This window comes from Salarias fasciatus, chromosome 6 (assembly GCF_902148845.1).
Source record: "Salarias fasciatus chromosome 6, fSalaFa1.1, whole genome shotgun sequence".
Lineage (NCBI taxonomy): Eukaryota > Metazoa > Chordata > Actinopteri > Blenniiformes > Blenniidae > Salarias > Salarias fasciatus.
The window spans coordinates 24,410,998-24,437,578 of NC_043750.1; the positions used below are offsets into that span (position 1 = coordinate 24,410,998).

At 43.5% G+C, this 26,581-nt stretch overlaps 2 protein-coding genes across 3 annotated transcripts in view; both read left to right on the forward strand.

Annotated features, from left to right (window-relative positions):
- pin1 (peptidylprolyl cis/trans isomerase, NIMA-interacting 1) lies at positions 1 to 14,716 on the forward strand. 2 transcript variants are annotated; one of them, XR_003931614.1, is made up of 6 exons: positions 1 to 153; positions 1,179 to 1,261; positions 1,537 to 1,645; positions 1,734 to 1,844; positions 1,970 to 2,314; positions 14,701 to 14,716. XR_003931614.1 is itself a non-coding variant. In XM_030093197.1 (5 exons), exons 1-5 carry the CDS (start codon positions 96 to 98, stop codon positions 2,077 to 2,079), a joined length of 471 nt encoding a protein of 156 aa, XP_029949057.1. In that variant the 5' UTR covers positions 1 to 95; the 3' UTR covers positions 2,080 to 2,857. The 2 variants fall into 2 exon arrangements, 1 of the variants encoding a protein (XP_029949057.1); XM_030093197.1 differs by lacking the exon at positions 14,701 to 14,716 and having other exon boundaries at positions 1,970 to 2,857.
- Positions 14,108 to 26,581, forward strand: part of LOC115389781 (perforin-1-like) — a 20,570-nt gene continuing 8,096 nt past the window's right edge. The window contains exons 1-6 of the mRNA XM_030093358.1: positions 14,108 to 14,374; positions 14,448 to 14,527; positions 14,829 to 14,874; positions 15,486 to 15,619; positions 15,709 to 15,847; positions 15,934 to 16,014. Of these exons, the coding sequence (XP_029949218.1) occupies positions 14,108 to 14,374; positions 14,448 to 14,527; positions 14,829 to 14,874; positions 15,486 to 15,619; positions 15,709 to 15,847; positions 15,934 to 16,014 (747 nt within the window). The remainder of the gene's footprint in view (positions 14,375 to 14,447; positions 14,528 to 14,828; positions 14,875 to 15,485; positions 15,620 to 15,708; positions 15,848 to 15,933; positions 16,015 to 26,581) is intronic.

The window sequence follows — 26,581 nt, forward strand, 5'->3', positions numbered from 1 at the left end:
CCTGACCCCGAAAACATCTGCCGCAGTTCAAACCCAGCCAGGAGCTACAGTGAGATCAATCTGGAAAACAAAACGCTGCTGCCGGAAAAATAATCATGTCAGACGAGGAGAAGCTGCCACATGGATGGGAGAAGAGACTCAGTCGCAATTCAAGTAAATGAAACGTCAGAAGAATCATCAGGAAGCTAAAGACGCCAACACCGCGATGTGTGGCGGTGTTAGCTTCGATGCTAACACCTTCTGCATCGTGGCGCGGTGTTGAAACGAAGCTGTTCAAAGTGTAATCATGGCATGCTGAAACCAACCACGGAGATACCTCAATGTGTGGCTGTTTTTTTTAAAGTCGTTTTGGTTTGTTGTGTGGTTATAGTGATTCATTTAGGGCAGATCAAACCGACTGCCGCAGGGCCTCGGGTTATACCTCCCCGCCCTCTCGTGCAGAGCTGCAGCGAAATCAAACATCCATTCATTCATTCGCTGTCATGTAATGAAGCCTAAAAGCTTTAAAGATCAAATTTGTGTTGTTTACTTTCGCAGTCAGTCCCATTCCTTTGTGCCACCACCCGTCTGCACACTGTACCAGCTGCTTTAATGTAATATTTACCATGGATTAACTCTGATCTGGCCTAGTAAACCTCTCAAACTTTTTTTTTTCTGTTGAATCGTGAAAAGTGGATCACTGCCAGCAATGAAGACTGTGTTGCACATATTTATAATGATTCCTGTCTTGATAACATGGACACATGCAAGTTTTTTCTTCCTGAGAAGTGTTTCAGGTTGTCCTATGCCATGTACTGTGCTACGTCCATAGAGGCTCACAGTGTAGCATTAAAGAAGACAAAAGTGGCATATCTTCAAAACATGATTATATCAATGTTTAAAATAGACCGCACATGTAGACTTATTACTTCTTAAGGTTTCATTTGCAATGAATGACCCAACTGAGTATGGTGCCCTGTTTACACTCTCCTAATTGTTAAGTTCCATAATAGAAGTATTTTTTTTGTTTGTTTCACTGTGTGTGTTACTTAATCTAACAGCATGTTGATTGTTTAAACAAACTGGAGTTTAATATGGATGTGTCTGTTAGAACTTAAAATTGTACTGGTAATGGCAAAAAAGCCTCACTGGACTCTGAATGATGCTTTAATGGATCTTTGTCTTCTTTTCTTCTGTAGATCGTGTTTACTATTTTAACCACCACACAAATGCCAGCCAATGGGAACGTCCAGTGGGAGACAGCAGTGGAGAGCCAGATAAGGTTTGATGTGAACATTTTATTCATTTTTTAAGCCAAAACAAATCTATGGGCTTATTTTCTGATCGTAAACTTGCATTGATGAACTTGTATGAAATTTTTCACAACAGCTTTTAATTTCTGAAGCTGTAAGTTGAAACCATCACTGGGAGATGAACGATGTAAAGTCTGTGTGTCTTATGGGGATGTAATTTTCCTGAGTTTAAATGTGAAAATTGCCTAATGTCATATGTCTTTTTTGATCTGGGGTGCTCAGTTTGTTTTATCTCTTTCCTCAGGTACGCTGCTCCCACCTCCTGGTGAAGCACAATCAGTCACGTCGGCCGTCTTCCTGGCGAGAACAGAATATAACACGGACTAAGGATGAGGCCCTGGATCTCATTCAGAGTGAGTAAAGCACAACAGAGAGGGAAAAAGAACATGATTTCACTGCTGCTGATCTTTGTATTGAACATGTTCCTTCTTTTCTGTGCAGATTACATAGAACAGATCAAGTCTGGACATGAGAGGTTTGAGTCCCTGGCGTCTCAGTTCAGTGACTGCAGCTCTGCAAAGAACGGTGGCGACCTGGGACAATTTGCCAGAGGTAAACCGATCACCACATCACACCCAGGCTGTTCCACCAGCTTCAGCTTTCTTCTTTTCATTTTGTAGTTCAGAATTCAATAACACTGCTCATGACACATGCTACTGTCTGTCTTTATGTTTCAGGTCAAATGCAGAAGCCTTTTGAAGACGCCTCCTTTGCCCTCAAAGTGGGAGACATGAGCGGCCCAGTTTTCACTGACTCTGGAATCCACATCATCCTACGTACTGGCTGAGAAAAACACATACTGTAGTTTCCTCCTACACACACACACACACACACACACACACACACACACACACACACACACACACACACACACACACACACACACACATACACATACACATAGTCCAACCAACAACTTCTATAAGTCATTCTAATGTTAAATTGTGCTCAATAAACAAATTTCACGATCTGTGGCGCGTTGTTTCAGGTGGGATCATTTTAGATTAAGCTCTATCGGACATGTGTGGTTGATTTTATTGCACTGGTGTATTTAGGAATATTCTTCAAAGCTTCTGCTTTATATGGCCCTGCTGTTTGATAACAGTAGTTCCTGCGGAGATGGCCACCTTTGAAAATAGCTTCACGTGAGCAGAGTTCAAGAATGCATTTATGATATCCTGTTATGGTATGTGCATGTCTTTAAAAGGACCATATGCTGTGTGTTTCCCTGTAATCTTTTTCATTTCTGTTATATTTTCTTGCCAAAGCTGCTTCTTCCTGTGTGTCATAGCTTTGGAAAATGCATAATTAAGATGTTTGAGGTGCAGTCTAACTAATGCAGGCTGGAGAGAGTGTTTTATTATTCTCAGAAAATCTCTAAATGCATACAATTTCTAGTTTACTTGGCCCGTCATTTCAAGATGTGCATGGTTTCCCTTTTTGGATGTGCAAAGATGAAATCGCCGAATGCTTGCAGATGATAACTCCACTGCTTTTAAATGCATCCATGTTCAAATGAACTGTTAATGTGTCGTTAGGGCATAAATAAAACTTTTTTTTATATGAATATGGATTTTCTTTGTTTCTCATTTTTGAAAGTTCACATCGAACAGAACCAGAAATTGGTATGTGGGCGATGCAATGGTTGTAGTAGGATTTGTGTAGGACATAGTGAAATAACCATCATAACAAATGTTGAATTGTGCATTCAGGCGACGACCAGTGAAAACGGTACAGTTCTCTGACCTGACGGTGCTGAATGAGAACAAGAGCATTTTGAGGTCTGGTAATGCAGAGAAGCTGAGGGTGGTACGAAAAACCACAAACTGGAAACCAATAAAAAACCAATAAAAAAAAATAGAAGAAGCATCTGCAGCAGAAAAGTGTGAGGGACATCTGATGGAGGCTTGTTGAACCAATGGAGGAGGAGCAAGCATCCAAGGAGCAACTGTGGGCAAATTAGCTATAAGTTGTGTTGCAACAGATTTGATTCTGCTCCTGTTTCCTACCACAAACCCAGACCAGATACAAGCTGGGACAGTGGACTCATAATTACCTGAGTTTTCTGCTAAAAAATAAACTGACATGGACAAATAACACACTTCTCCAAATCAAACAGGGACAAGAGCAGGTGGATCAGGCAGGTGGAAGGTCAGCTACAGTATGTTTCAGGGACATTCCTGGACACCATTGAAGGTGTGAGTGAGAGGAAGCTCTTCATAAAGCTAAGATCCATCGTAGACAACATCTCAAATCTCCTCCTGTACTGGCAGAATGCAGAATAACACAGGTCATTCACATCTGCTTCCATCAGTTTATAGCCACTGGTCCAACCTGTTCAAATATCGTACCTTGCAAGAGTTTACAGTTTGTTTGCTTAGGTTTAAGTTGTAAATGTGTTTCTTTGTCTTTTCCCTCTTGATATGTACACCTGCTTCGATCCTTGAATTTCCTTGTGCATGATTGTAGGAGACAGAATGAGGTGAAGGTGAATTGTTTAAGGGTGAGTGTGTGTGTGTGTGTGTGTGTGTGTGTGTGTGTGTGTGTGTGTGTGTGTGTGTGTAGGTGTGTTCTTGTATTTCTATCCTTGTCAGGGCCAAATGTCCCCACAAGGATAGCAAAACGTGGAACGACGTGCCTTGTGGGGACCTTTTTCCAGTCCTAAGTAGGAGAAACAGTGTTTTCTTGACCATGTTGTTGTTACTGAAAAAAGTAAAAGTGCAAAAACATTTCTTTAGGGTTAGGCTTTGTTGTGGTGTGGGTTAGGGTTAGGGTAAGGGTCAGGGTTAGGGGCTAGACATGAATGGGCGTCAATGGAAGGTCCCCACGAGGATAGAAATACGAGACTGTGTGCGCGTGTGTGTGTGTGTTGCGGAGGCGGGGTTGCACTTAGAGTGGGCATGTGCATGTGAGAAAGGCTGTGTGTAAAGGTGCGCACTCACTTATGGCACAGACAGTCAGGGTTGGGCATAGTCGTATTTTTTATTGACCGCTTCTCATTTTTCCATATCCAATTTTTACAGTTCAATTATCTGATTTTCATGTCACTGTGATCATCATACTGCTGCGCTCTGGTAGCTCTGTCTTTTTGCCCCACAATAAATGCACCAAAACGTAACTTTGGATCAGAGCGTATGTGCACCTGTTAAACTATTTGTGTGTCTCAAATATAAGAACCCAGGACCCGATCTCACACTCATAGCGGCTATAAGTCTTGGGAAGGGGAAGCCGCAATAAACCTAAATCTTAGGTCAGCTGCAGCTGAGAGTAGAATTATTAATTGGTGCAGACACTTTCCAAATTTGTTGCATATGCATGACTTTATCCATCAGTAATATAAAAGTAATCATCAATTCAAAGAAAATGTTGATGAAATGTGCTTTTTCAACTCTCTGTCTATTATCAGTAGATTTGAGTCCCTTGACTGGTGTAAAATGCTGCACTTGACATCTTTAAATGAAACAGTCAAGAGAAAACAAAACCAAAAATCCATGAAAGAGAAGGAGAAGGCCACAGATGGTAAGAAATTATTGCCTGGTGCAAGTTGTGAAACTGATTGCTGACCTACAGGGGCGGGGTGGGGTTGAAATTCCGCCCGGGATCTTGGTTTGGAGAGGCCTTTCATCCGATCATATGAAGGACGCAAATGGAACCATAATTTTAACACAAATGCTTTAATTGACAATATAAAAACTATCTAAATATATGAATATGTGCGAATATATTTAATGATTTATACCAGGGGTTGGCAACTTGATTTGGCAATGGGCCAATTTTTGTGTGGGCACTTGAAGGGGACTGGGGGGGTGCACGCGCACATAATTGAAGATGTTTTAATTCCAATCCAAACAACTATCCAATCTTGAACATTAAAGGTTGTATAGAAGATCTTTATTACTAACAAAAATGAACTAAAGCTAAAAAAATGGCGTTATTAAGCTGTAGCAGCCTTGTTTTTATCATGATAAAAAAAAATCATAAACATTAATCAAGTTTGGGCGTTGTAAAACCAACATTACTTTAGCCAATCAATAACGAGGTAGCCTCACTATCTATTGGTTTTCTAACGTGTCAATCAACCTCTCTACATTTGTAGCGTAGCTATCATGCTCCTACGCACTTTTCGTACCCCCCTCCCCTACGTGCTCCCCCCCTGCTAGGCTCTGCTGCCGCTATCAACACCTTTTCACCTGTAGACTTGAGACAATTTTTCTTAATCATAGCTGTAACGTGCTTGCCATTTGGTGAAAATGTATGTTTAATCTTAAAACAAGACTTGTATGAAAAAGTCCGGAGAGTGAGAGGAGGAAGGGGGGGGGGTGTCGTTACGCCTGCAGGCTGCAGCGCACACAGATCAGCTGTGAGCTCTGAGCGTGAGTCTGCTCCAGTCATGCAGCTCCAATCAAACCTCCCCCGTCCTCCTCTGATCCACCCGAGAGCAGGGACGGCTCAGGGACAGGATTTGGCGCAAGTGCAGGATTTTATTCATATTCGCTGTGTTTTGTGTTGTTCAAAAGGACACGTTGGTGGCTACGATGCTAAGTTGCTTAATGCTACTTTCTGCGTAAGGAGGAGGTGGTCCTCCGGAGAGAGCAGGGGAGGAGGGGGTGTGGGTCACGCATGCGCAGCATTTCAAAAAGGACTAACAGTCATTGGATTTCTCTCTCCATGGAAAATCCTCTATACAACCTTTAAAACAATGTCATAAATTTCATGCTTTAGAAAAGTAGCTGAGACACCAGTGGCGTCTATCAGCAGGCTACTTTTACGAAGAGTCCCGGAATGCAGCACGGTGCTGCACGGTGCCGGTTGATCACTGACAGAGAGGGTTTTAAGGTCTTTCACAGGTAGTGAAGGCGGTTTAGAAGGTGATGATTCTCAAAATCATCTGGCGGGCCAGATATTGTTTGCGGACCAAAAGTGGTCCGGGGGTGGTCAGTTGCCGACCGCTGCAGTAGATCATTAACCCAGTCTGTGCTTGCCTCACTACCTGCAGCTGCCAGGGCAGCCTGCTGCGGTCAACCACCTGCGTTTGTGCTAAAACAAACAAACAACAACAACAAAAAACCCCCAAAACTTCTGGCCACCGGCCCAGAGTAGACCGGCCTTTCGGGAAACCACTGGGTTGGATGGCCAGCCCGCCCCTGCTGACATTCACTAAGATTGCTGACCTATAATAGGGAATATGAGCTTGGCTTATACTGTTGACTGTAGACTATTAGGTTTATCCTATTGATGATGTCTTGTTGCAATAATAATTGCAACAGAACTACAACCAATAACATCTGAGTTTTTGTGGCCCTGACATAATGCTCCATTTGAATTGATCCTCACCCACACTCCAGCATTAAAGATATTTAGATACAGACACCAAAAGAGATGTGAATATCTATTTTTCCAAGTTTTCCTGTGCATGTTGACATGTGTTCTGTTAGTTAGCCTCCAGACTCTTGCTGTCAGCTGTTCAATTGGTTCTGTTTGCCTTGTTCACTACTGCAGTTCTAAGTAATGGTTACTAGACGTAACTACAGTTGTACGAGTGTGTGCGTGCCCACCTACGGGCTTCGCTATTGGTAACCTCCTTTGGCGCCAGCCAGACACTGAGACAGATCAAAAGAGTAGCCGTGCCAATCATGCCCGGGTGCTGCACACACCCCGCCTCACTCCGCCTGTACCAAAGGCTCGAACAGAGGGCTCCCCCAAGGCCTCCAACATGGTGTGGAGGTCCCACGGGGGAACCATATGTCTAGCCTCAGCCTGCAAGCACCCTTTCAAAAGTGCTTCATCAGCGGGTGGCTGCGTGCCAAGAAGCATCCAAAGCCCTCGTGGTCTGTCGTGATGGCCGATGCAAACGCCGTGAGGGTAGATGCAGAGCAGCCGCTATCCAGAAGTCCTTGTAAAAACTCCAAAACCCCGCCGACAGTGCAGGAGCTGGGGTCCAATCCCTTCTCTGAACACCATGACAAAAAGAGGCGCCACCGAGATCTATAGGCCTTGATAGTAGAGGGAGCCCTGGCACTGTGGATAGTGGACACCAACGCCAACTAGCCTGGCTAGTCTCATCCTCTGAGCATCCAAACCAGGAGTCTCCTGCCCAAGACAGGGCGGGAACGAAGGGCGCCCCCCGCTTCAAGCAGAGTATCGGACTCATCGGGGATCGGCCAAGGATCCCCGACCGCCATCTGTACCAGATCCAGGTACCACCTGGGGCTTGGGTTGTCCGGGGCTACCACCAGAATGTGAAGGCCCCACAACCTCACCCTGAGCAGCACGGGAACCAGGAGGCGGGTCGGAGGCCCGAAGGCCAAACCCCTTGGGCCAGGGCATCTACCCCAAGAGGGGGTTCGTCTGACGGCCTGAGTGAGAACCAAAGTGGGCACTGTATTTTCTGTACTGGCGAAAAGGTCAGCCACGGTGTGGCCGAACCTGCACCAGATCTGGGTGACTACTCGGGGTGACAAGCACCACTCTTCAGGCAGTGGGTCTCCCTGAGACATCCTGTCCGCACTGAAATTGGGAGCCCTGGGCATGTGTCGAGTTAGAGAGGACAGGTGAGAATCTGCCCATAGCAGAATTTCCACTGCCTTGCGATGCAGAGGATGGGATCTGGTCCCCCCTGTCTATTGAGGTAGGCAACCACCATGGTGTTGTCTGACCTAACCAGGACATGTTTGCTTAGCAGCCTGGGCTGGAAATGAAGCAGCACCTTCTGCACTGCAGTCATTTCCAAAACATTGATGTGAAAGGGCGTGGACTCCCAGACATAGCCCACAGCGGAGTGGTCTAGCGTGCTGCCCCAGGGTGCGAGTGACGCAGCCATGAACACCTCGACGTGATGCGAGACGCAGCCCATGCATACTCCCTGCTGGAGGTTATCCGGCTTCAACCAGAACGCGAGATCCTCCCACGTTGGCAGCGGAATTGAGACCTTCTTGTGCCTGTCCCGCACTGAAAGTAGGCGGAGGCGACTGAACAATCTCTGGAGCCTCCGCATGTGGAGGAGACCCAGGCACACCACCGGGTGGGCCGCAGCCATCATTCCCAGAACAGCCCTTACTTGGTGGACCCCCACTATGGGAGACACAGTCAGGGTCCGCAGCAGGGACAGGAGCCAACTCTGCCTCTCCTTGGAGAGCCGAGCCGTCATGGTCACCGCGTCCAACTCCAGGCCCCGGTACACGGACAGCTGAGTCTTGAGAAGCGCAATCTTGTCTTCGTTCACCACGAACCCCAGTCGTGTGACGTGATGAAGAACCTGGGCTGTGTGCTCCTCGGCCTCCTGACGAGAGGGCTCCAGTACCAACCAGTCGTTGATGTAAGTGAGAATCCTCAGACCATAATGAGGGGCCAAAGAAAGGCCTTGACGCATTTGGAGAAGGTGCGTGGAGCGAGGGAATAGCCTAATGGGAGGCAGTTGTACTGAAAACTCCGGTCTCCAACGGCAAACCTGAGGAACTTCCTGTGCCTCATCAAAATGGGGATATGAAAATAGGCGTCCCCGGGCACCCTGGAGTACCACCTCTCACGACGGCAGGTGACCACACGAGGAGTGGCTGCAGTGAGAGAGGAGAGGCCACAGCCAGGTTCAGCATGCCCCTGCAGTGCGAGCGCGGAGTAATGGAAGGAATTGTGCTCTTTAGAGGAGTAATGGGCCTGATGGCCTTTATTAACATTTTTCAAAGCAGAAGAGGATCGAGCGGGAGGAGCCCTCCGTGGTGCTGGGGTCTCGTTCCATCTCGGCTGGTTGGCGCCCCGGGAAGCAGATCCAGAACGGTGGTCAGCTGTTCGTCTCTGGCCAGGCGCCGCGGGATCCCAGGGGGCAGACCTTCTCCTGTCCGCGAGCTGTTGGTGCAGATCACTCTGTCCGCGACGGGGCTGGAGGTGGGGGGGCGAGGGATTACAGTCAGGTCGGCACCAATTCAAGTCGGCCCTGGCCAACTCGGCACCGCCCCGGGATACAGTCAAGTCGGGATCAAGCCAAGTCGGCATCTAGCCAAGTCGGCATCTAGCCAAGTCGGCATCTAGCCAAGTCGGCCTCGCGGGGGGGCTCTCAAGTGGCCGAGTTGGTCGGTGCCGACTTGACTGTAAGCTGAGTACCAACTCAGCCAAAAGCCTCTTTTTTTTTAAATTACGATGTCGGCTACAGCGCGACGATTTGCAAAGTTTTTGATGTTCTGTTTGAACCGAGTAGCTTAGCTACGAGCGCGCAGCGCTTAGCGGCTGTCTGGTCATGTGACTGGTCCCAAGGCATTCTGGGTAGGGTTGCACCGATACCATTTTTTGGTCACCGATACCAATTCCGATACCTGGCTGTGTAGCATCGGCCAATACCGATACCCTGCCGAAACCATGCTACTTTTAATTGTCAGGAACTGTGACGTCCTCTGCCTCGGGCACCACGTGGGGGCAGTGTTGCTGTTTTTCCTCCTTCTCCTTGTTTCTGTTCTCCCCATTTACTACATACCGTATTTTTTGGGCCACAAGACACACTGGAATATGATAATGTAACATCCAGCAGCATGAAAGGAAGATGAGTTGGATTCTTAATGCTAGTTTATTAAGCTTCAGAACTTACTGTGGTTGTAACCACAGCAAAACTACAGCAAAGCATCCATCCATCCATCCACCACTTCCGGACCAGGTCTCAAAACAACAGTCTTAAGAAAAAACAGCTGAGGGGCGGCTCTCTCTGTTTTTCCAACATGCGCACACATGCTGGCTTCCTGGTCCCGCCCCCTGCTCCCTCCCAGCCACTCACGCCACAGCGGTGCATTCAGGTTACTTGAAAACATAGGAACTCACAGAACTCAATATACCAGTTAAAAAATAAGAACTACATCAAAGATGCTACAAAAGTAAGTCCGTAATTAAATAATAAGGCTAATTAAGCAACGCCATTGTGGGATCCTCCTCCTTTGTTGTTTTTCGGTAGCTTGTGTTCCAGTGGTTGCACTACGGCCTCTTTATGTTACCATCAACCACACTGCAGCCTCCTGACTACCGTGGCTGCGCGGTTCATACAGAAAGCGCAGCGCAGAGGATATGTAACGATGCTGATTGATTAAAAAAGCAACATATTTACTGCGGACGGCAGAGCGGAACGACACACATTATGTGGAATGTGGCAGTAAGCCTGGACCTGTACCTCCAGTTAGCTCCTGTTGCCGCCTCAGCCGCTCGCCGCTCCGCCGGACCTGCCCGACTGCTTTCCTGACTTCTCCGGGGAACTTAGTTAAACTCCAGACTCAGTCTGCTCCTGCGGCTGGAAACCAGCTTCATCTCACAAAGACTCATGATACTAATAAAACTCCTTTTCTGCTTTTCAGACTCAGATCCACGTTCTGTAACAAGAACTGCATCCTCACTGGGGTGTAAAATCATTGCTATCATTCGCTGAAAACACTGATCACACAGCGTGAATGTCGAAGAATGAGTTCACACGGCGGTGCGTTCAAGTGCAATATGAAAGTCGGAAAATGGCACTGGCGTGTTAATTGTGAGTACTCGCCAATACCGATACCAGCGTTTTAGTGCGGTATCGGGGCCACTGCCAATACCAGTATCGGTATCGGTGCAACCCTAATTCTGGGAATCGTAGCGCAGTGATGATGCTGCGCCGCAACGATTTGCACAGTTTTTTTCGTGCCGGCAGCGCCGCTTCTCCTCACGCAGTAGGCGGGGGACTGGAGGACAAACTGTGTGATTATGGTGACTGACAGGTTAGAGGTGGATAAATGTACCTGGAGCTTAGCTTAGCTATGAGTGCGCAGCGCAAGCGGCTGTCTGGTCATGTGACCAGATCGTGTGACCAGGCGGCATTTGATCAAACCAGTCGCCTGCATTATAATTTTATTGTAATGTTCTTCACCCCTGAAGTTTGGTCAGCCAGTACAATTTATTTTTACCCAATCAGTGGAAACCTAGGAAGACTGAAGCTGCATGATGAACTCGATCATACTTGTTGTATTGAATCACAACCACAACATAATACCTGAATTGCATTATGCTTAGGTGCTCTTAAGCTTAGGCATTTTCCGTGCTCCGCTGTCAAATTAAGTAGAGAAGGAATTCATCAGTGCTCCATAAATAGTGTTGTGAACAGTCGGAATGCATTGATCTCATATCTTGTATTAACAGGGTTAATAAATAGAATTTAGATTGTTCTCTGATCCCACTCTATAGCGATAGGACGCGGTAATGTGCCTGTTGAAATGGTGCCATCCGCTGTCAAACAACACAGAAGAAGAAGAAGAAGCACTCTGCTGTCTGAACCATAGACATAATAAAGAGTAGACCCCGCATCGGCCGCTACCACCAATGGGCGCTGTCGAGAAAAGCGGCAGCCATCTTGGTCACCGCTGTTTGACCTGAGTAGTGAAGTTTCAGTGCATTAAATGAATCATAGTTCGCTCAATATCACGCTTTTTTTTTTTTTTTTTTTTTTTTTTTATCTGCAAGCGCATTTAAAAAGGGGTATGTTAGAGGCCACAGTTTTCAAATACTTATAATGAATGAAATAATATTTGAGAAGATGCCAGCAGAGCTGAAGACAGAGGCGGGCATGCCAACAGGCAAACCAGGCATTTGCCTGGGGCCCCGGCTTTTAGAGGGGCCTCGCAAGGAGGTCCCTGAGAGACCAGGTACCCCAAGTGGTAATACATGTACTGCACAGAAATGACAACAATCGGCATTTATGACGCAATTATGAAACGACGACGTAGCAAACCCCCTTGGGGGTCCCTGCACGGCCCTATCAGCCTTCAGCGCTGTCTGCATGAATCAGGCGAGCCGCAAGGTTTATCGTATAATATAATTATTGATAAGCGATGGCTTTCAAGGACTTCTGTTGGTCCCTGGATCTAATAGAAGAGATTAGGGGTTCTCTAAGTTTTTCAGTATACATATTATAGCTGGGCCGTTAACGGCGGTAACGTGCTGCGTTACCGCGAGACATCACGCGGGAAAAAAAAAAAGTCCCGTTATCTGTGCTTTACAAAGTTGAGTCTGGGAGCTATGTCTACACATGCAAGCTATGCAATTCACTTTGATATATTTTAGTGTGGGTGTATGTCCGGCTGAATACACTGTGGGGGGTGTGAACAAGCCGAACCTGTCCTGCGCCGCGAGAGTCACACCGCGCGCCTGCTGACCGTCAAAAAAACACACTCGCGCTTTTAGCGGTGAAACACGATCCATTTCTCGTTATTTGCCATATTGAACTCGGCCGAATTATCAGAAAAATCACGAGGAAAAGGCTGGTATACGGCACAAACTGAAATCAGGAGCACAAATATGAAAAAAATTAAAATCAAACTAAAATTACTTGTTTTGCCGGTACACCGTTTCTCCCGCTGGGCTTTCTTCAGGCGCTGAAAACACGCAAAACAAAGTACATTTCCCTTCAACACACAATCTGGTTTAATAAAGATAAGGATGAGGCACAATTCGGCGTGACTGAATTTATCCTGCCTTCTCTGTCTGAGAGTCGGAGATATTATGAAGTTTGAGGAAGTGTGCTCTCATGACAAAATTCAATTTTTCATCTGTTTATGACTTGGTTGTGATTTGGTTGATGACACATGAACACGGAACTGTGTCAAATTACCTGTTGGTTATCTGTGATGCTGCTGATTATTCATGTATAATTGAATAAATAGAAACTCGTTCTTGATTACTTATTTCTTATTTATGTAACACACACATATTTTGAATGGCCTTGGCAGACTTCAAATGAGCCATTTTAATCAGGATTAATCGCGATTAACTCCAGGATTACAATTACTCGCAATTAAGGAATTTAATCGTTGCCCAGTTCTAATACATATGAAATGTCCCAAAATTTGTGTGCAAATTTTTTTTTTTTTTTCGGTTTGGGATGGGGTGGGGGCCCGATGAATTTTTTTGCTTGGAACCCCCAAGGACCCTTGCCCCACCACTGTTTACCATTTACCTCCTTATGTGTCTTTGTCTGTTCATTCTGTGTCTGATCCCTTTCGAGTTCCTGATCCTGACGCCTGTGTTCCTGTTCCTGTGTCCTGTTTTTCTTAACCAATCCACACACGTCGTGACACTATTGCATTAATCCATGATCATATTTATTACATTCATTGCACATATTTAATTTCCATTCCTCATGTTTGTTTGATTGAAAATGAAAACTTCGATAAACCTTTTTGAAACAGTGTGAAATGACTTTTAAGTTCATTGAGTAACATGTAACAGTGACATTTTCTTGTGACCACAGCTCACTGCTGAACACCTACACCTCCCAGGGCAGTAACAACTGGCAAGTAGGATCTGTCTCAAATACTGTTGGTTAGAAGAGTCAAGTATCAGTTATGAATAGTGTTCAATACTGATGTCTATTTTAGTTGATGTACAGACAGATTTTAACAGTTTGAAAATAACTTTGATGTTTTTCCATAGACATGTTTGTGTGTGAAAATGAAAACTTTTGCTGTGTTTCAGCTGTTAGTTTTATGTATATTTTATGGTCCTTTTTTCCCACACTTGCACTGACCTTAGAATGTTGAAATATCATTGGTTAGTTTTGTATCACAATTGTCCTATGAATTGATCTGCATTTTATCAGGTTGGTTCTCCCAGTTAGCCTCTAGACTCTTGCTGTCAGCTGTTCAATTTGTTCTGTTTACCCTGTTTGTTTGTTTGTTTGGTTCTGTTTACCCTGTTCACCACTGCAATTCTAATACGTTCAAAAGGACATGGTCAGTACAAGTAAACATGACCTTTCACAGTGCCTTCACGCTTGTGACCTCTTTCTTCGGTCTGTCATTTTAGTGCCTGTCATTGCAGCCATGGTGTCCTTAACTCTACCCGCTGTCTACCTGAGCCTGCTCCTCTTTCTGTGGTCCCACTCCCCTGTCTTCCCCTGTCAGATTGGAAACTTTGCCCAGTGTGAGTCTGCTCCCTTCGTACCGGGCCATAATCTGGTGGGAGAGGGCTTTGATGTGGTCACTCTACGACCGACAGGATACTACATGGTGGACGTGAAGACTTTCCTCACCCCGAATCGCACCTGCATGCTCTGCTCTAATCGTCTACAAGACAACCGTCTGCAAAAAGTAAATTATCTATCTGATTGACAGAAACAATTCAGCACATGTTAAGGCTTGATGGTCTGACCTTTATTTTCAGCTGCCTGTTTCTGCATTGGACTGGCGTGCATTCACTCGATGTGACACTAATATCGATGGCAGTATGCACACCTCTGTTAGGTATGGAAGCTCAACATCTGAAAATGAGTTTGCATTACTTTTTTACTTTCATTGATCGTTTTTCTAAATTGTGTTGTTTGGACAGTTGCACAAAAGCTTGAATTTTGCAACACCGTTACACTGATGACACCATTTTTTCTAATCAAAGATAATGTTTAACATATTCACTAAAGATGCATTTATTTCATTTCCATTCCACAAGTTTGTTTGATTCAAAATGAAAAACCTATTTAGAACATTGTGAAATGACTTTTAAGCTCATCGAGTAACATGCAACTCTGACATTTTTTTGTGCCCACAGCTCACTGATGAACACCTACACCTCCCAGGACAGTAGCAACTGGCAGGTAGGATCTGTCTAAAATACTATCTAAGAGTCAAAGAACCAGTTATGAATATTGTTTAATATTGATATCTATTTTGTTTGCTATACAGACAGATGTGAATATTAAGAAAACAACTGAAGTTGACATGACATGATAGTGTCTGAAAGTGAAAACTTTTGTTGAGTTTCAACTGTCTCATATTATTTATTATAAGGTTAATTTGCACTGACTTTAGAATGTTGGGTAACACTTCGCTTTAAGCACCCGGTGTAACACATTATAAGTAGTTACAAACACTCGTACATGATCACAATGCTTTATAACTCACTATACAGCACTATACAGCATAGGATTAGGGTTAGGTCCTGGCATTGTGATCATCTATGAATGTTTCTAACTATAGCTACACGTGTTATAATGGCATTATAATGCTTTATGAATATACTTATAATGTGTTATACAGGGGGGCTTCAAATAAAGTGTTATCGAATGTTAAAATGTCATTGAATAGTTTTGTATCACAATTGTCCTATGAATTGTGAAATGTAGTTCTCGGCTCCAATGGGAGGTGCCAAGAGGCCGTGTGTCCTGGCATCCAACGCAAGTTATAATCTTTTTTTTTTTTCCATCAGATTGGTCTGAATTTATCATCTGCCAAAATGAATGTTGGAGGAACACAGTCTAGTCTGTATAACTTTGCTTCACGAAGGACCAGCGAGGACCGCTATACCTTCATCTCACACAGAGTTACCTGCAGCCATTATGGGTAAGTTGTGACCATCCTTCCATCACTTCTTATATGTTTTGTTGTTGATGAAGTTAAAATGATTTATCAGTTTGGATCTTTGTGTGTAGTTATCGTGTGTCAAATAGTCCCAGACTCAGCTCTGAGTTCATTCAGGACTTGGCCAGGCTGCCAAGTGTCTACAACACCTTCTCCAAGTCCCTTTACAGAGACCTCATCCACACTTATGGCACACACTACATCCGCCAGGTTAGGACATACACACCATGTTAAGATTCTTGATCCCTACATAAAAAGAGGTCTTTTTCGTCTTATAACATTGAGCTTTCTTTCAGGTTTACCTTGGGGGGCGACTCAGACGTGTGACAGCTGCACGGACCTGTTTGTTCACTTTGAATGGACTCTCCTCCAGTGAGGTACAGGAAGTGATTGAAAAAAGTCATGTTATTTGTCTTCATCAGCTTAACTCATTTATTAGGGACCGACCCTGGAGGGGGCAGGGCAAGGTCTCTATTGTTATTCGTCCGTTTGTCTCTTTTTATTCTCCTTACGTCCAAATAAATGCAAATTTGACCTCGTAAACATGCCCGAAAACTCACCAAATTTGGCACGCACATCATGACTGGCGAAAAATTTTATAAAATTGAAAAATTAATCCCATATGCTCTCTATCGCCACCTAGAAACAGTAAAATAGGCGCCATGGCATGTAGGAATGTCACAGAGAGATCAAACCAACGTTGACGCGTTCGTCTCATCGAGATCTAAAATTCACTGACACCCCTGACCTAAATCCAACAGGAAGTCCGCAATTTGACTTTCAAAGTAAAATTTTACTCAAAATCACTCCTCATGAAAAAATTATCTCCTCCGAGACCATTTATCGTACAGACACCAGAGTCACGCGACGAGATAGAGGAGAAGTTTCTCTACAAAAGTTGTTCAAATCTTTGTCAAAAGTCTAACGGTGTGGATTTTATTAGTCCTCAAATTTGAAAGTCTGAAATCCTGCCTTGCTCCGGCCCTCATCCGTTATAATGGGGAAAAACAAAAAAAGTCGCCTTTTTTCTGCACTTCGATCAAGTGGCAACTGTGGCTAAACCGTGACTCCTATCAACAAACTGAGCACACGTGAAGCGTCACAGGGTCCTTCCGAACAAGATGATATGACATAAGTGGGGAAAATATCATGATATATGTACGTTTTCACAGGTATGAAAAGGTGTGCGCACTGCATTTTTTTTGCCCTCAGTTATAATGGAGCCGGATGGGGAAAAATCTGTCCAAACTAAAGGCTGACTGCTCTGAAAGCCTCACCAACTGAAAGACAACGAATTTTCCTATCAAACGTGATATTTTTTGTTCAGTTTTGCCAAACAGGAAAGGAACAAGGAGCTGTTGTTTCCCAAACAGAAACTGTTATTTTCTCCTCTCTCCCACGCTAACTGACATGACCATATATGGGCGTACAGTGCATTTACACAGCTGACAGCAGCTGTCAATCAAACTCTGACACTCAGTGCCTTCATTCAGTGACTGTCAAAAGCAGATGGGAGAAGCTAACAGCTACATGTTAGTGGATGGGAAATGCTAGTGGTGCTAAAAAACCCATGTTAACAGATGACAGATGCTTACAGCTACATGCTAGTATATGGAATGCTAACATTTCCATGGAAATGAATGGAAGATGCTAACAGCTACATGCTAATAGATGAGATGCTAACATCTTCATTTTAAAGGATGGGAGATGCTAACAGTGCTAAAAAGAACAATGCTAACGGATGACAGATGCTAACTGCTAGTTATTATTCCGTCGCGGAAGCAAACTCAAATTTGACCACCTAAACATGCACAAAAACTCACCAAATTTGGCACGCACATCCGGACTGGTGAAAAATTTTATGAAATAGAAAAATTAACCCCATCTGCTCTCCAGCGCCACCTAAAAAAACGAAAATGTTCGCCACGGCCCGCAGGAATGTCGTAGAAAGATAAAACCAACACTCACGCGTTCGTCTCATCGAGGTCCAGAAGGTTGCTGGAGTGTCAAAATAAGAGCCTCAAACCCTTTCAAAATAAAAGTTCAAATTTTGTGAAAAATGACACTTCAAAACACATTGACAATTTGGGGTTAACCAGTGTCAATGACAGCACATACTACCTTTACAAAATAAAAGCCCAAAATTCCTTCAAAATAAAAGCCGTTTACAACAGAAAATGAATTAAAATCAAGAAAATGGATGTTTACATGGTAGCAGAACTCCCGGTGACCTGGATTTCGTCCAGCAAGGTACGAGGACGTCTCAGTCGTGGGCCGGCGGGGAGGCTCGGTCCCAACCAATGCCGCTTGCGGCTTTAATTTATACATTCATCTTTTGTGCTACTTATCCTGTTTAGGGTCATGGGACGCTGTAGCCAATCCCAGTTACATGTGGGCAAAGGCAGGGTACACCCTGAATGGATTGCCAGTCCATCGCAGAGCAAACACACAGAGACAGACAAACACACATACTCACATTCACACCTCAGGGCAATATAGAGTCACCATTTAACCTCAGATGCATGTTTTTGGACCGTGGGGGGAAGTCGGCGTATCCAGAGAAAACCCACGCACATGCAAGGAGAACATGCAAATTCCATACATAAAGGCCCCAACAAGTATTTGAACCCACAACATTCTTGCTGTGAGCACTAATCACTGCACCATTGTGTTGCCCTGACTCATTTTATTTTAGTATACTTTAATTTAACTTTGCTCAAGTATGCAAAATGAAAAAAAAAACCCTTCACTTTAGCTTCACTTACTTTCATTTCATTGAGGATACAGTTTTTACATCTAACAAATCATCTGTCTTCTAATTCTAGATATTTCATAATTGATGACATGAATTATAATTCTTATTCTAATTATAATTTTTGACTTCAATATTATATATTTTCAAGGCCAAAACACATTTTCCAATGTTTCTAACCAATTTGATTTAGTGGTTCCTGGATTATCTGCAAAAATATGTAATCACATGTATTCGTTTTTCTTTAATGACAGTGCATATACAAGTACTGCATACTAAGGCTACGTTCACACTGCAGGCTGAAGTGACCCAAATCCGATTTTTTTGCCTCTAAGCGACCTGTATCGGATCTTTTCATGACAGTCTGAACGACACAGGACATGTGGTCCTAAATCCGATACGTATCTGATCTTTAGCCATGCGACTTCAGTCTGAACGGCCAGGTCGCATTTATCCGACCTACACGTCACGATATGGGGCGCTGAAGACGTGTGTCTTACCGTGAGTGTTAAAAAAAGGCGCTCGCAGACGCACATTAAGGGAATTCTTGTCATCCGAAACTCTGAAACTTTCCCCATGGCCTCAGACAAAGGACTGGTCTCTGATCTGGTCCTGTTAGATTTCAGTGCTGCATTTGATATTATTAACGTCGTACTACAGAGAACAGGATATATTATTGGGATTAAAGGGACAGCATTAAAACGGTTTCAGTCATATTTAGCAGACAGGTTTTTCACTTTGTTAATGTCAACAATGGCTCTTCATCTCAGATCAGTTCAACTCCAAGTTACTTCACAGCTTTCTGTCCAAGGACTTCTACATTTGAGAAAGCCCTACAAGTGGTGGTCCAACAGCACCACCTGCTGGTGACCAGATAAATGCAGCGTTAACTAGTCTGGGCATGCCCGGTCACACTACAGCTGCAGGCAGACTTTATGAAGCTGTGTGAACTTTCTGTGAGTTTTCCTGTTTTTGTGTGCATTCGTGAAGTAATTTAAGTTATTTTCTACTTCTAACTTATGGATAATTTGATGATTATTGTACTGTACTGGCCCGAATATAAGACGACCTTGATTATAAAGCAACCCCTATTTTTCAAATATCATTTTGCGAAAATAAAAATATGTTGAAGAAAATAGGTTACTCATAAAACAATTTTATATTATTATTAGGGCTGTCAAATGATTAAAATTTTTAATCAGATTAATCACAGCTTCCAAATTAATTAATCATGATTAATCACAAATAATCGCAATGTCTAACTATGTCTGAAATATACCCTTTTTTCCTGTATTGCATTAAAGCTCGTGTCCGGAGTTTCCGTTCGTTTCCAATGTATGTATCATTTTTCTTTTTTTTTTTAACTTTTATTAGAACAGGTTCCTTGACAGAATCTCACAAAGCATGACAGATACAAATACAAAATGGCCATTAGAATTAACAAATACAAAAACAATCTAATCACCAAAAAGTGGAAGAACATTCTTTGCAAATTCAATTATCTCCAAAGTAATAAAACATTATAAAATAAAACCAAATGACAACAAAACATGGAACTAGCTCAGTTAAACGAATTCAATAAACTCACTTTTCTAAATACTTTATAACAGGTGCCCATTTTTTATGATAAAAGTCTGTCTGAAGTCGAAGGTTTGCCGTTATATGTTCCATACAGTTCACATCCTTCAGCCTTTGGGTCCACTGGTCCAAAGTGGGTGGGTGGGGCTTTAGCCAGTTTACAGTGATCATTTTATGAGCAAGCAGCAAAAGAACTCTGAGCAAAAATACAGTATTTTTCCTTATGTCTATTAATGGTACTGTACCCAAAATTAGCTGTTGTGGCTCAATTGGTCTATTCAAGTTCAAAATCACATTTATTTCTCAATTCACATTCCCCCAGAAATTTTGCAATTTAGGGCAATCCCAGAAAATATGAGAGAAGTCCCCGATCATTCCACAACGCCTCCAACATTGGGGGGAACATTTATTATAACTAGCTATTACCAGTGGAGTTTTGAAATATCTTATTCTCATTTTCCAGCTGAATTCTTTCCAAGTTGGGCTGCTTAAACATTTCTGCCAGGGCACCCAGGAATTCTCCCACTCTTCATCCGCAATTATTATATTAGCTTCCAATTCCCATTTGCCCTTCACATCCAACGTGTCTACTAATGAGTCCATACAAATCCTATTGTAAATACGAGATATTGTGTTTTTAGTGTTAGTTTTATTCTCTGCGATTTCAATCCAGTATTGTTCAAAATTAGATGGAGCTTCTTTAATTTTTCCCCATTCATTATGTGTCATCAGGTAATGCCGAATTTGAAAATATCTAAATAAATCTTTGGAATCAATGCCATATTTTGCCTGGAGTTGGGAGAAAGTCCTGAAAGTTGTTCCTTCAAATAATTTATTTACTATGATGAGGCCTTTCTCCCCCCATTTAATGAAACCCCCCTCCATTTTTGCTGGAAGAAAGTCACAGGCATTAGTTATTGTTGTTGCCCTTGATAAAAATAGAGGTAAATTCAATAATCGTCTTATCCTCTTCCACGTCTTTAATGTGTAGGTAACCCACTCCTTTCGAATCTTAAATTTCTTCCACCCTTTTGAATTTAGAAAGGGAAGAGTTGAGAGTGGCACATTTTTTACTGAACCTTGCTCTATCTGTACCCATTTTGTATCCATATCTAATCTCATCCACGAAACCAATTTTCCAAGTTGTGCTGCCCAGTAGTATCTTCTGAAATGTGGCAAGGCTAATCCACCCTTATCCTTGCGTGCACACAGGACTTGAGTCTTACTCTTGGTCGTTTGTTTTGCCATATAAATTTAGAAACAAGCTTATCCAAAAATGTAAAAGTAGATACAGGAACAGTGATAGGAAATGAATTAAAAAGAAATAACAATCTGGGCAGAATATTCATCCTAATAACTTCGACCCTCCCGACCAAAGACAAAGGAAGCAATTCCCATCTTTCCAAGTCATTCTTAATTTGCGAGACAAGTTTATCATAATTTGCTTTAAATAGCTGATTTGATGCATGGGTCATAATAACTCCAAGGTATCTAAAGCCCCTTTTTGACCACCTGAATTTCACCTGTCTGTCCAAGCTCGTGGGCCAGCATCCTGTTATCATCATTGCTTCTGATTTCACCTCGTTAATCTTATATCCTGAGACCTCCCCATAGTCCCTCAGGCATTGCATAAGAGCTGGAATAGAAGACTGTGGATTTCTTAAAAACAAAAGAACGTCATCTGCGAATAATGAAATTTTATGCATCTCGCCTCCTTCATCCACTATTCCCTCGATCCGATCATTTCCCCTAACTAACTCGGCAAGTGGTTCAATGCACAATGCAAACAGAATAGGAGAGACTGGATTTCCTTGCCTAACACCTTTTTTAATCTCAAAAAATTTGGAGCAACATCCATTCACTCTAATCCTTGATACTGGGTTTTTATTCAGAGTATTAATCCATCTTATAAATGTCAAATTGAATCCCATTTTCTCCATAGTGTAATTCAAATATGACCAATCCACCCTGTCAAATGCCTTCTCTGCGTCAAGGCTGAGTAGCATTGATGGTTGGGCTGAGTGTCTCGCGAGTGACTGTATGTTTAAAACTCTTCTTATATTGTCTGCTCCCTGACGGCCGGGTATAAACCCTGTCTGGTCAGGGTTAATCAATTTAATTAAATACTTCTGAATCCTATTTGCCATTATGGAACTGATAATTTTTACATCAGTCCCCAACAAGCTAATTGGCCGATAGGCACCACAGTCCAGTGGGTCTTCTTTATGAACTACTGTAATTATGGCCTCTGACCAGCTCCTTGGTGGATCATCCTCCTGCAAGGCATAATTAAAGGTCTGACAAAGTTTTGGCACAAGCTCCACCATGAAGGTCTTGTAAAATTCACCTGGAAGACCATCTGTACCTGGGGATTTGTTGCTTTTCAATGATTTGATAACATCTTGTATCTCGCTTTCTCGAATTGGAGATAATAATTCATCTGCCTCAGATAAGGAAAGCTTTGCTAAATTAAGTTTGTTAAACAAATTTTCTATTTTCTTTTTGTTTTGTGACTCCTCTGGTGCATCATAAAGGTTTTTATAGAAAATTTGAAAAGCTTCAGCTACTTCTTCTGGGTGTGAGACCTCGGTCAAAGATGTCGGGTGTTTTATCTTAGGAATGACACGATTTGACTGTTCTTTTCTCAGTTGAAAGGCAAGAAGCCGGCTCGCTCGATTTCCCATTTCATAGTATCTTTGATTTGTGTATCGAAGTGCTCCCTCAGCTTTCTGTGTGAGAAGTTTGTCTAAAGAAGCTCTGCAGTCTTGTAGTTGCTTTAATACCTGTTCATCTTTTGTTACTTTATGTTCATGCGTTAATCTTTTAATATCACTTTCCAACTGTTTTTTCTTTTCAATTCTCTGTTTTTTTATTTTGACAGCGATCTCAATACACTTCCCTCTCAGCACTGCTTTAGCTCCATCCCAGAGAATTGAGGGAGACACTGATCCATTCTCATTGATTGTAAAGTACTCATCTGTTGTTTGCTTTATTTGTTCGTTAAAACTTGGGTCAGTTAGCAATGACACATTCAGTCTCCAGTATTTAAAGTGCCAATCCAAACCTAAATTTAACTTCAGCCTTACAGGACCATGATCAGACAAAGTACTGGGTTCAATAACACATTCTCTAATTTTGTGCAGGCTTTGTTTTGAAATACATATTAAATCAATTCTAGAATAAGACCCATGCACCATAGACAGAAATGTGAAATCTTTTGTCGTTGGATTCTTGGCTCTCCAGACATCCACCAATCCTAATTCTTCTAACATGTGTTTTAATGCTTTTGCTTTCCTGCTAGAAGGTCCATAATCAGATGGTAATCTGTCTATTTTCCCATTTAAAACAATTAAAGTCACCCCCTAAAATTATGGTACCCCTAGCTTCCTTTGCCAATACAGATGGTATTTCTTTAAAGAAAGTAGGGTCATCTTCATTGGGAGCATAGATATTCATGATGGTAAGCTCAACTCCACCAACTGTTCCTATAATAAGAATATATCTACCGTCTTTATCCTTTACTTCTCTTTGATATGCAAAACTAATGGACCGACTGATCAAAATCGCCACTCCTCTCTTTCTACTCGTCACGTTCAAACTCACAGACTCAAGCGCGGACAGAGACTCAGCAGATCAGTAGTTCTTCGAACAATTATTTTATTTACAGAGGAATCAATACCAAACCCAAACTAATCCCGCTAATCCAGAAAATCACGGCGGCGCTTCACAAGAACAGAACAGGACTCCAAGCCTTCTGACAAGCCGTGAACGAAACAAGGACTGAGCCGTAACCTAATCAGTCATAACCAAACCGGAACTAAGGAACCAAGGAACCAAGGAACCAAGGAGCTAACAACTAAACCCAAAGACCCACCCCGGCAATCCAGCGAGGGAAAGAGCTACTGCGGATGAAGCGTGAAGGAAGAGGGTTCGTGGATGCTCAGCCAGAGGGGAGATTGTGTGGAAGTCCTGGCGCAGCAGCCCAGAGGGGTGAGGTCCGGGGAACCTTTCCAGCAGAGTCGGAGCGAAGCAGAGGAGGCTCAGAGATGTCATCCAAGGCGGGGCAGCGAGTGGTTCCTGCAGGTTGCAGAAGACAAGCCGATTTAAGAGGAGTGAAGCCGAGCACAGCAGAGTGCATCAGAATGCAGCAGAGCAACCCAGTAAGAACTGACTGTGGTGGTATTACGGTCCAACGCTGCACTGTGGTCTGAGGGAGCTTTATAGGGTGATGAATTGTTTGGTGAAGACCAGGCCCAATTGCAGGTGGAAGCACTCAAGTAATCAGCAGCTTCCCTGCACCAGTCCACACCCCACTCACCAGAAGCATACGCCCACCTACAGAAAAGGAAAGGAGGGAGGGGAGAAACAAAAGCAAGGCCTGCCACTAGCTGGATCCCGAGGTAGGGGGTGTGACACTACTATTGGAACAGCATGCATAGAATACCTGAGCGACCCATTCTCTTCTTAGTTTCTTGTGTTCTACATCATTCAGATGGGTTTCCTGTAACAAACCTATTGAGCAATTAAGTTTTTTCAACTGAGTGAAAATCTTTTTCCTTTTTATAGGACCATTTATTCCTTTCACATTATAACTGATAATCCTTAAATCAGACATAAAATGTTTCTTGTTATCATTTTACTTTCCCCCTTATCACAGTTGCATAAAGAAAATAACTTTGCCATTATATTTACACATGCCATTTGTGTGGACTTAACTAACATGCCAAGGAGATAAGAACTATTTACACATAGAACAAAGAAAGTGAAATAAATGAACTCACATGTGACTTCCAAAAAATCAACCGAATAACAAAATGTATCCAGCCCTTGTTGTAAAGCAGGCAGAGGGTTGTGACTCTCAATTCCCTCTGGGTAACATGCACTAAGTGCTGACCTAACCACAAACCAAAGAAAAAAACTAAATCCTTGGTGAGGTAGCAATCCTATCTTGGAAAAAATGAAAAGAAAAACCAGAGTTAACTCCCCTATTTTCTTACTAATATCTATGTAATTTATCTTTAACTTCAGCAGGTTCAGCTGTTTCAATTATGCACCTCGAAAAATGTAACATCTTATTGTAATCAATATTGTATCACTTTGTCGCAATGTAGCAGGGTAACCTCATCAAAATCTGTTACCTGAGCACATCACTGAACAATGTTCAGTGAACATTAATTCTGTAAAAAGGTCCGCAGGTCCGCATCAGACAGCGACGTGTCGTTTCTTCCTCTCCTTCCACCGTCTTGTCGTTGCCATATCTCTTTTGAGAGCTCCCGTTCCAGCTTCTCTCTCTCGCTCACCTGCACGTTGACGCCCAGCTCCATCAGTGTTGGCGCAGCCTCCACCAGCGTAGGAAAAGTCTTTACTCCTGATTCCAAGTGAACCCTCAGCTGCGCCGGGAAGCGACACCTGGCCTGGATGCCTTTCTCCTTCAGTTGTTTTATCACTCCACGGACCCGCGCCCTCTTCCTCTGTACTTCTGGAGAATAATCATGATCAAAATAAATCACCTCTCCTTGAAACTTTACTTGCTTTTGGGCCCAGGCTTGCCGCAGCACCGCTTCCTTCACTGTATAATCCAGAAACCTCACGATAATGGAGCGCGGGGCCGCCACCGCGGCCGGCTTCAGTCCCAGCGATCGGTGCGCTCTCTCAATCTGTACATTCACTTCAGGCGGGAGTTGCAGTGCGGTCTCAATTAGTTCCTTCACAAAACCAATTGTATCATTTTTCTCGCTGTTTTCGGGGACTTGATAAATTCTCAAGTTGTTGCGGCGCATTCGATTCTGTAGGTCATCACACATATTAGTCAGAGCCGCCTCCCGTTTCAACAGGTGCCGCATCATCCTTTCATGGCGCTCACCGGTCTCCTCCGCTGCGCTGACTCTTGTCTCCGCCTCATCGGTTCTCTGCTCCAATTTTTCCATCCTCTGGTTCAAATCCGTGACGGACACCTCCAGTCTTGATAACGAGGCCTTTGTGTCTGCAAACGACTCTTTATTTTCTTTCCGTAACTCTCTCAGCTCCCGGAGAATCTCCTCCATGTTCATTGCGTCCACCTTTGCACTCTCCTCGTTTGGGGAAGATGGCTGCTCTTTTTTTCCTTTCGCTTCTTCTTGCGCTTTTTGCTGTTTCCCCGCATTCCTCGTATCTCTGGACGTGCTCATATTTGTCTTGTTGTCATTCAGGTTCACCCTCTTTCAATTAAGATGCCATCTAATGTTGTAAAATGCAAAACACTGCTGATTTCCTGGGGAGCTCCACTCCGTGTGTGTCTCACAACATGGCGTCACCGGAAGTCCCTGTATCATTTTTCAACAGAGCTTAAATGTGTTAGTCTGGTTCGATACTACAATATAATATTAGCATAAAGCAATATAAAAATTTATTTATGAGCCCCGCCTTCGTCTCATAGACCCCCATGTTATCCGAAAAAGCGCCGGTCAGCATCAGCCAATACAATGCGAGCTTCCGCATTCTCGTGCTGTCAGTCAACATGTGCGCGCAGCCAGAGAGCACGGCCGCTCGCCCAGGCAGAGGAGAGTTAGCTACGCAGCAGCCGGCCCGCTTACCTCGGATATATCCATGGTCTGCTGAACATTCACCGTAAACAG